Genomic DNA, 10,289 nt, shown 5'->3' with positions numbered 1-10,289 from the left:
GGAGCGGCTACCCCGAGCTGCGCCGTATCCGTTTCCCGCTACAAGCAGCGGAGCAAGGATTTACGGTGTAAACACAGCGTATTAAAACATCTAACCTTTGCTCGGATCACCTTCACCGATGTTTTTCTGTGTGTGTTAGCTTTTAAAAAAATAATACTCTCGGTCTTCCGAGCGCACAGAACATCTTAAAAGCTTCTCCGGGCCATCAATTATTCAGCCCCATTGAGGGAGCTATCAGTCCTAATGAATTGAGCCGGATGCATTCCCTCCCAGTGACTCGCCGAGATTGCGCCGCGCTCCCGTATCTGCCGTCCTCAGAGTTGTCGGGTCGTCTCTGCCCGTCGCCGGCGCGCTGTTTGCAGTAAATCATTTAGACAAACACAGCCACGCTGGGGACGGAGCTGGCCAATTGCCTTCCGCTGCCTCGCCAGGGTATTTACGGGCTGGATTTTACTCTGATCCCCCTCCCGTCCGCCACTTTCTTATTAGGAATCAGGTTAGCAGGAGAGTGCACCAAGCTGATTAGGGATGCTACCACTTGAGTAGCTAATGCTGCTCTCCAAGGCTTTGAGAAGGGAAATGGGATGTGGATAACCTGTCTGAGGGTGGTGTGGCGTGGTCCCTCTCCTCTCAGGTCTGCGGTGCAGCTTTCCTCGCCTCTACACAAAATCTGCATCCTGGGGGCCCTAGGACTTGGGTAGAGCAAATGTTGGTCTTCCCTGGGTGTACGGGACAGGCAGGGCTGGTGTGGAGCAACCATCCCTAGGGACGTGTATGTGGGGTTAAATAACGAGAGGTGCCGTAGGGGGATGCAGGATGCTGAAGTTCAGCTGAGGATCCGTATATTCTGGGAAGCAACCGCTAGCGAACCTTTCCGAGCCGGGATTTACTGCCGTGATTAGTGGCCGGTGGCAGGTGGAGGAAGGCAAGCGGGTGGAAGCGCGGTGCGGGCCGGCGGCCCAGACATCTTCATCCTGCCTGCAGCACGGCGGCCGAGATTTACGCCCGGCCCCGCTCGCTGCCTGCCTTATTTGCGCTGGCCATCAGCTAAAAGGCCTGCAGAGAAGCATTGCAATGGCCCTAGAAGACAGTGGGAGCTTGAGTGAATAAATATAAGTGCGAGGAGCACGGGACGGCGCGGAGCGCTGTAAAGCTTTTATTGCCACAAGTGCCTGGCGACCGCATTAAGTGCCACAAGTGAGTTACATTGCTCTTTCCGAGCACGCAGTAGTAAAAGCTTCACAGCTCCCCACAGGGAGCGGGGATGTGCCACGATGATGAACCCCTCCAGACCTTGGCTGCGGTGGTCGGGCTCCGTGGTGGACAGGGAGACCCTCGCATGGTGCCATCTCCTGCGTGAGAGAGCCTGGAGGAAGGAGAAGAGCAGTGGGGAGTGAACTGGGAAGGAGAGGGAAGCTGCAGGCTCCAGTTGCAGGGAGCGCTCCTTGCCAAGGGAGCCCACCCTTTTCCCGGGGAGCGGCCGGCGGGGCGTGTTCGGAGGATCCACAAGCCCGTCCCTGCTCTGCACTCGACTGCAGTGCATTCCCAATTAATTATTCATTAATTATGGAAAACAGGCAGCGCTGGCTCCCTGGCTCCCGGCGCCTTTTTCTGGTGGCCGGCGCAGGGACGGGCCGGCCCAGGGATGTGCGTGGTGGTGCAGGGAGATGCTGCTACACCCATTCAAGGGGGCAGTGTGTTTCTGCCGAGGGGACGATTGGCAGCCTGCTAATTTAATTATGGAGGCTGCGGAAAGAGGATCTCATCTACCAGGTGCTGAGCCTTGTTAAGCTAATTGTCTCCCTCTCTCCGCTTTCCTCCCCCTCCCACGTTGCCAGAGATGCTGCGGTTGCCTAATTAAGTTATCAGAAAGATAATGGCTGGTTCTGAATCCGGTGCCTTTAAGAAAAGCATCCATCTAATAACTGCTTCGCTGCGAGCAGATAGAAACGCTGAGGCGGGATTTCGGCTGGCGTGGGCCCGGGGGTGTGCCCGGGGCCTTCCTCAGGGCTTTCCCCAAAGCAGGGCCCGTGCTGCTCGGGACGTCGGTGTTTCCCCATCCCGCTCTTAGTGTGGTGGGAGATGTCTTCCTGCTGTCCTCTGCTCGGCAGCACCTTCCACTCTTCCCCGTGTTCCTGGTGGAAAACCAAAGCCTGCCTTAGTTTTTGGGCAGCCAATCTGGGGTAATTCTCTTCCCGGAGCAGCATCTCCCCCATCCCCGCTGTGGTCCATCCCTCCTGGATGAAGGCTTTCCCTGGGCGGGCTCTCCATCATTCTCTGCCTCTCCCGTCCACAGTCCCGCCGCTGATCCAGCCCTTCGAGTTCCCGCCGGCCTCCATCGGGCAGCTCCTCTACATCCCCTGCGTGGTCTCCTCCGGGGACATGCCCATCCACATCACCTGGAGGAAGGACGGCCACGTCATCCTCTCGGGCTCCGGCGTCACCATCGAGAGCAAGGAGTTCATGAGCTCCCTGCAGATCTCCAGCGTCTCCCTCAAGCACAATGGCAACTACACCTGCATCGCCAGCAACGACGCCGCCACCGTCAGCCGGGAGCGGCAGCTCATCGTGCGGGGTGAGTGCCATGGGGACGGCCCAGAGCCCTCCCCAGTGGGTGGATGGTGCCAAAGGGGTGGCACGGCCGGGAGAGACCCAAATTACAAGGCTGGAGGAAGACAGCAGTGCTCTGTGGCTGAAGGAGCAGTGCAGAAGCAGGCAGGGAGGGTGAAGAAGCAGGGCTGAGCCCAAGCAGCCGCGTGCCCATGGGCAGGAAGGAGCTGATGGGGTTTCTAGTACAGCATCGGTCTTTTTCTCTCGAATTACCCAGTGCCTCCTCGTTTTGTGGTCCAACCCAACAACCAAGACGGCATTTACGGCAAAGCCGGCGTGCTGAATTGCTCCGTTGACGGGTACCCCCCTCCGAAAGTCATGTGGAAACACGCTAAAGGTAGGGCTGAGCCGTGGTGCGGGTGGGGGAGAGTCCCCTGGGTGGCCACCCTGTACCTCGGCTGAGCGCTGTGTCCCCCCAGGAAGCGGCAACCCCCAGCAGTACCACCCCATCCCCCTGACGGGCCGCATCCAGATCCTGCCCAACAGCTCGCTGCTCATCCGCCACGTGCTGGAGGAGGACATCGGCTACTACCTCTGCCAGGCCAGCAACGGCGTGGGCACCGACATCAGCAAGTCCATGTTCCTCACCGTGAAGAGTGAGTACCCCGGGCCACCGTGAGGGCCACAGCAGGGGCTTGGGGAGCTGTGGGGTCCAGCCTGGCTCTGCCCCGGACACTGCGCATCCCCGTGATCGATGTGCAAGGCACGGGGAGGGCGTTGATTCCTCCCCTCCAGGGACCCGCTTCCCTTTTGCTATTAGACACACTTTGGCCTTATCAAAACCCGGCAATCAATCTACATCATACAGGAGGAAAGGAAATAGCTGGGCTAATTCGATAGGGGTGGGCTGGGAAGTGTTGTTAGACACCGTGTTTGAACTGCGTTTATTATTGGATTCCTCTCCCGTTGCTATCAGCAGAATACATAATCCCCAGCTCCTCTTTATTTGTTTTGATTGTGGCTGCTGGGAGCCATCAGACCTCAAAAAGGAGGTGATGGAGGGGACCTTGCTACTGCAGCAGCTCCTGTGTGTATCCAAAGGCCAAATTCTGCCCTGCCCATACAGGGAGGGACAATGGCAACCACCACCCCCTGCTTGTCCCCTGGGCAGGATGCTGGTGGGCAGAGGGGACGCTCAGCCTTCCCCGAGTGCCCCCGTGTCCAGGCGAGGGTCTCACACCCAGGGAATGAGTCGGGACAAGGCAGCCTCTCGCTGCCTCCCTTCCACAGCCAATGCTTGGTTTTCTGGCCCGGGCAGGCGCTTCTCTCCCCACCCAGCCTCTGCTTTCCTGGGTTTCTGCCCCCCTCCCTGTCAGCTGCTTAATTTATCCCCGCTGCCTGATGAATCAAAACGAGCGACTTCAAACAAGGCACTTCAATGAGGCGCAGGTACAAAGTCGAGGCGATTAATCCCGAGTGAGCGCGCAGAAGCCTGGGAGCCTGCACCGGCGCCGTGTCCCCGCTCTCTGCTGTAATTGCATCCCAGGACAGGTTGCTTGCTGACTTGAATAGCACATAACCTTATTATGCATGTGCTTTTACATTTCCCGGAGACCTCGCAGCCTTTGAAAAGGCTTGGATGAATAGGTAGACGAAGCGCCACAGCCAATTAAGCATTATATGGGGCTCTTTGTTTTGGTTCATTTTGGGGTTTTTGTTTGTTTGGCGAAATGTCAGGCCAATTAAAGCGAGATCAGCGCCGGCTTTCCTGGAAAGTCAGGCCGCTGCGGACGGAGTTAAATGAGAAGTTAATCAGAGCCCAAACACAGCGGCTGGCGGTGGGTCTGCGGGGGACAGCCCAGGTCCCCTTCCCTGATGCCACAGTGATGGGCTGAGGCTTTCCCGTTGCTTCCCAGTGTCTGGATTTCCCGTGCCCTTCCTTGCTTTGGAAGGAAACTCATTGAGGGGATTGCAGAGCGTAAGGTGTTGGATGCTGGAGCTGGAGCGTGCCCCCCAGGGGGGACGGCTCGCTGGGCTGGGCGCAGGTGAGGAGGCCACCAGCGCGTGATAAATGCCATTTAGCACATGGCTGGGCACATCCCTGGGTGTCGAGAGCACAGCGTGAGGGATGGACAGGACCCTCGGGGGGTCCCCACAGGTGGGCACATCCCTGGGTGTCGAGAGCACAGCGTGAGGGATGGACAGGACCCTTGGGGGGTCGAGTGGGGGACAGAGGGTGCTGCACCATGGACCTCCCCTGCACCGTGGGTCCGGCTCTGGGGTGGGAGAGGGGCACGTCGGGGGCGCAGGGACAGACGTATTTGGAAGTTGGCTGCTGTACGGCAAGAGCATAACTGATTGCTTCCATGCAATTTGAATTAATCTCATGCTTCAGGTGAAACTCAGCTAATCAGTGTAGAAAGGAAGCTGAAACGGGCGCAATCAAATTAACATCACAGAGCCGGCTCCAAACAAGAAAGAGGGGGGCGCGGGAGGCGGGCGCAGCCCTTGTCACCCTTGTCACCGTTCTCATTCGGTTGTCACCGGCGGCTGGGGGCCCAGCCCGGGATGCTGACACCTCCCTTTGTAGCCAGCCTTATCTCTGCCCGGCAGCGGGCCCGGGTGCTTGTTGGAGCCTTGTTAACAAGGCCCATGGATGCGGGGGAAGCACGAGTGGGTGCAGGAAGGGTTGGAGGCGAGCTCTTCTCCAGGGAAGCTGATGCTCTGGCAGGCAGGGACCAGCGTCACCGATGGCCTTGCACCCAGGAATTGGGGTATGGGAGAAGTCTCTGCAGCCCTCAGAGGGTCCCGTGGCCGGTCCTGGGTGATGCTGTCCCTCCACAAGCAGCAGAACCGCTCCAGGATGGGTATCGGGTACCGGGATGTAGGAGGTGACACCGCTGTGTCCTGGTCTGTGCAGCTGCGTGGGGTTTTCTCGTGGTTTGCTTTTCCGCTCCCCCTGCTCTGGGCTGCTTTGCCGCTCTCCTGGGGCCCAGGCAATTGAGAGAAGTCACTGTGTTTACATCCAAGGAGCTGCTTTTAATCAAACATCAATAAGTGCATTTCGGCAGAGCAGGGGCTGAAACGGAGCTCCTCTCCGGGGGCCGACGGTGCTGCCACGGGGCTGTCCTGCCCCTTTGGCCCCCGCGCACACCCCCTGTGCTGCAGCGGCCTCCAGATTGGGCTGAGTGAGGGCTGGATGCAGGGCAGCACCCCCATGGGCACCACTGTTCCCCAGCCACGGGGGTGCCTGCCCTGCACCCCACAAAACCGACCAGATCGCGAGGAAAGGTTTCCTCGGCTGTTAATTGAATTACATTGCCACAGAAAGCCGAGAAGTCGTAGCTCATTAGAGCCTCTTGTGTCCCATTATAACAGTGTGTGTTGCCTTTGCGGATCGTCATTATCATATATTACTGCGGGACTCGGCAGCGCTGTTTGTTTATGCATTACATTTTTTTCTGCTTACCCAGGCTGCCCCCAGCCCCTTCATCCTCCTGCGCCGTGACCGGGCTCGACTCTTCCCAGGACCAGCGGCCCCAGTGCCCGCGGTGGCAGCTTCGTGCTGGGGCTGCGGGCACTCGGCCTCGCTGCGTTGTCCCCAGGGCCATCCCTGATGGAGCAGCACCAGGATGTGCCCGCACTGGGTGCTGCAGCCCGCATGGGACAGTGATTGTGGTGTGGGACCACCCCACCGTGCTCGTTTGCATATTGGGGTGGCTATGGGGGAAAAAAATTACCAGTGCCCGCGGTGGCAGCTTCGTGCTGGGGCTGCGGGCACTCGGCCTCGCTGCGTTGTCCCCAGGGCCATCCCTGATGGAGCAGCACCAGGATGTGCCCGCACTGGGTGCTGCAGCCCGCATGGGACAGTGATTGTGGTGTGGGACCACCCCACCGTGCTCGTTTGCATATTGGGGTGGCTATGGGGGAAAAAAATTAAAAATATATATATGTGTGTGTATATCTGGCATCTGCAATGCAAAGGCAGCCTTGCTGATGTGAAATCGCACTCTATATTCTGCCCAGGTTTATACGAGTGAATTATGCAAATCTGTGATGGAAAACATTCTTCCTCTCATCCTCGGGAGTGTAAAACCTTAGTCAATAATTCATGCCCGCACGTCTCAGACTGGAGGCTTTCTCTTCATTATAGTGTGCGCTTGGTTATTTGTCTTTCACGTTTTATTGTCTACCCCGGTGTAATGCTATGCATTATAAAATTTATCTGCTTCATTATTTTATGATCCTGAGCTGTATAATGCAGCGAGATGATTCCGCTCCGGGCGGCGCGTCTCCCCATTGGGGTCTGTGGGTTGGCCAGGGCCGGGCGGCCCCCAGTCGTCCCTTGGGCGCACGGGTGACCCCCTGCCTCCCCACAGTCCCGGCCATGATCACCTCCCACCCCAACACCACCATCGCCATCAAGGGGCAGACCAAGGAGCTGAACTGCACCGCCCGGGGCGAGCGGCCCATCATCATCCGCTGGGAGAAGGGCGACACCGTCATCGACCCCGACCGCAACATGCGCTACGCCATCACCACCAAGGACAACGGCGACGAGGTCATCTCCACCCTCAAGGTGAGGGACGGGGTCTTGCCAAGCTGCTGGGGATTTGGCGGGCGATCAGCTCGGGCTGGGAGCAGGCTGCGGTACCAGGGGATGGCAGGGTCATGGTGCTTGGGGTCTGAAGTGGCTCCACTTCTCTTTCTAAAACATTTCTAGCTGAAACCAGCGGACCGCGGGGACTCGGTCTTCTTCTCCTGTCACGCCATCAACTCCTACGGCGAGGACAGAGGCTTGATCCAGCTCACAGTCCAAGGTATGTGCTTCCCCATGCACAAGGTCCTGCTCCTGGGGGGCTCTGTTCCACGTGATCCCTAACCTGCCCGTGTCCCCCCAAGAGCCCCCGGACCCGCCGGAGCTGGAGATCCGCGAGGTGAAAGCCCGGAGTATGAACTTGCGATGGACGCAGCGGTTTGACGGCAACAGCATCATCACCGGCTTCGATATCGAGTACAAGAACAAGTCGGGTAGGTGGTGGTGGCCTCCTGTCCCCATGGGGCTGGGGGCTGCGTCCCAGGGCCAGGCCATGCAGACAGGTGCAGGGCTGCCCCATCAGCACCGCCAAGGGAATATCCCGCATCCCTTTGATGAAGAAAGGAGAGCGCAGCGTTAATGAAATATGCTAATTTCTGTTGGATGGGAGCATTTGAAAGGGAATATTAAAAGAGATAATATTTGCGGAAAGCCAAACCTTGGCTGCACAACAGCGAGGAGGGGGCAAGCGACACCTCTCCAAGGGGGCCAGTGACAAAAGCCAGAGGCGCCTGGGGACTTAACCCACCTGAACACGGCCCCTTGGTACCACAGACCCCGGGATGGGGTTCGGCTGCTGCCTCTCCCCCCATCTCACTCCCCTGCTTTTCCAGATTCCTGGGACTTCAAGCAGTCCACGCGCAACATCTCCCCGACCATCAACCAGGCGAACATCGTGGACCTGCACCCGGCCTCGGTGTACAGCATCCGCATGTACTCCTTCAACAAGATCGGCCGCAGCGAGCCCAGCAAGGAGCTCACCATCAGCACGGAGGAAGCAGGTGTGGCTCCTGCTGGGCTGGGGGGCAGGGGTGGCAATGGGCAATGCAAAGCCCGAAGCTGGCTGTGGTAGGGCTCGTATGTTCCCAACGAGGAGGAAAACACGTGTTGATGCTTCCCAACACGCTCCTCTGGGTCTGTTTCTCCGCAGCTCCCGATGGGCCACCCATGGATGTCACCTTGCAGCCCATGACGTCCCAGAGCATCCAAGTCACCTGGAAGGTGAGCAGGGCCAGGGCTGTGTGTCCCTGGCCATGGGAAGGGGATACAAGGGCCAGGAAGGATTGGCCGGGCAATACGGAAACCCAAAGACCGGGTGTGCAGCAGGGCCCTTATGAATGATGTATTACGACAAGCTCATCATCTCATAGGATGTCTGCGGGGGGCCACGAGGAGAGGATAAATATGTAAACACTGAGATGCTGGGTTGCAAAACGTTTGAGCAAAGATCGATAAAATTTAGCATTGGATTTATTTTTCTAAAGGTGTGTAATGAAAAATAAAATTGATTATAAAGTTAGGACTTCGGAATGAACTGCTTAGTCAATAAATTTAGAGGTCCGGCTTCTCCCCCTTCCCCGTAAGTGCTGAGAAGCAGATGAATGGAAAATAAGATTCACTTGAAAGACAAGTCGCTTCGTTTTAAGAGTATTTCAATGAGATGGATCGCCCCGGCTTTGTAACATAAATTTGCAATCAACCCTATTGATTTCTCAGTGCTTCAGAAGAAATATTGTTAAGATTGATCTCGGCCTCCCTTGTACGTTTTTAAGGACTGGGGTTTTGAAAGGAGAGGTGGCTGGGGCAAGGGAGCCCTGTGTCCTTGTTGGGTGGTGTAGCCCTGTGTGACACCGCTCCATCCCGCACCCCCTGCTCCTCAGGCCCCCAAAAAGGAGCTGCAGAACGGGGTGATCCGTGGCTACCAGATCGGCTACCGGGAGAACAGCCCGGGCAGCAACGGGCAGTACAGCATCGTGGAGATGAAGGCCACGGGCGACAGCGAGGTCTACACGCTGGACAACCTGAAGAAGTTCGCCCAGTACGGGGTGGTGGTGCAGGCGTTCAACCGCGCCGGGACGGGGCCGTCGTCCAGCGAGATCAACGCCACCACGCTGGAGGATGGTGAGGATGTCCCCGTCACTGGGACGGGTCACGTTCCCTGCTCCTGAAGCCAAATCCCGCCTGGGGGCACTCCCAGCCCTTGCACCCTGGGCCGCGTTTGTGGCACGGTTAGAGGGACCTCAGTGTGCATTGACACACCGAGGCACCAGGGAGGTTTCCATCCGAGAAGGATCGCTGGTGGCCTCTGTCGTTTGAAAAAACAACGAGGAAAAAAAGTTGGGAAGTGTGTTTACTCAGCAGTTTTTCATACTTAATTAAGGCTCTCGTTAGCCTGTCAAACCGTGATCGTTTCCTGGCTGCATTAGCACTCCTCCTGGGGTATTCAAGGGCCCCTGTTTTAGCAGTAGTGTCTTTTCCGTAATTATATTACCTTCATTTTGTTCAAACGGACTATCTGTATTAGTTTATTATGCTCGGTCCCTAATTACATGGTGCTTATATTTTTGCACCTAAGTAATACGAAACAATAATAATTTTCAAAGAGGATCGTTACGGTGATGTATTATCATTTAAACGCTCATAAAAATTAGAGTTACCTCTTCTGGGGCAATGGGATCTCATTACCTCTCATCCAGCCAGCTCTTTGCTGAGAAGCACAGCGGGTCCTGGTGGCCTCCCTGTCCCCATCGGCTTGGGGGTTAAACGCAGTCTCGGTGGTCCAGGATGGGTAAAGCTGTGTTGGAGGCTGCGTTTTGGGGGTGAGCGGGGCTCGAGCAGCCAGGGCAGAGGGGCTGTGGTACAGTGGGGTCCCTGTGGGATGTGGCTCCTTCAACCTTGGCATCTCTGCATCCTCCTGCTGAGCATCCCCCATCTGTCCTCTCCTCAGTGCCCAGCCAGCCCCCCGAGAACGTGCGGGCCATCTCCATCACCTCGGACGTGGCCGTCATCTCCTGGTCGGAGCCCCCGCGCAGCACCCTCAACGGGGTGCTCAAGGGGTACCGGGTCATCTTCTGGTCCCTCTACATGGACGGAGGTGAGCGCTCGTGGGGCTGATGGGGGGACCCAGCCGGGGGGAGGCGTG

General features: G+C 57.5%; 1 protein-coding gene across 1 annotated transcript in view; it reads left to right on the top strand.

Moving 5' to 3' along the window:
- LOC104539059 (Down syndrome cell adhesion molecule-like protein 1) overlaps positions 1–10,289 on the top strand; it is a gene marked incomplete at both ends in the record, with an annotated part of 14,983 nt that overhangs the window by 3,891 nt on the left and 803 nt on the right. Inside the window, 10 exons of the mRNA XM_010182487.1 lie at positions 2,297–2,575; positions 2,828–2,947; positions 3,030–3,206; positions 6,930–7,129; positions 7,274–7,370; positions 7,453–7,581; positions 7,981–8,148; positions 8,298–8,368; positions 9,028–9,268; positions 10,095–10,241. Coding sequence (XP_010180789.1) covers positions 2,297–2,575; positions 2,828–2,947; positions 3,030–3,206; positions 6,930–7,129; positions 7,274–7,370; positions 7,453–7,581; positions 7,981–8,148; positions 8,298–8,368; positions 9,028–9,268; positions 10,095–10,241 — 1,629 coding nt within the window. The remainder of the gene's footprint in view (positions 1–2,296; positions 2,576–2,827; positions 2,948–3,029; positions 3,207–6,929; positions 7,130–7,273; positions 7,371–7,452; positions 7,582–7,980; positions 8,149–8,297; positions 8,369–9,027; positions 9,269–10,094; positions 10,242–10,289) is intronic.

The sequence above is a fragment of the Mesitornis unicolor genome, unplaced genomic scaffold (assembly GCF_000695765.1).
Source record: "Mesitornis unicolor isolate BGI_N332 unplaced genomic scaffold, ASM69576v1 scaffold28834, whole genome shotgun sequence".
NCBI lineage: Eukaryota > Metazoa > Chordata > Aves > Mesitornithiformes > Mesitornithidae > Mesitornis > Mesitornis unicolor.
Note: the sequence above shows the minus strand (reverse complement) of the source record. Positions and strands in the feature narration are given on the sequence as shown.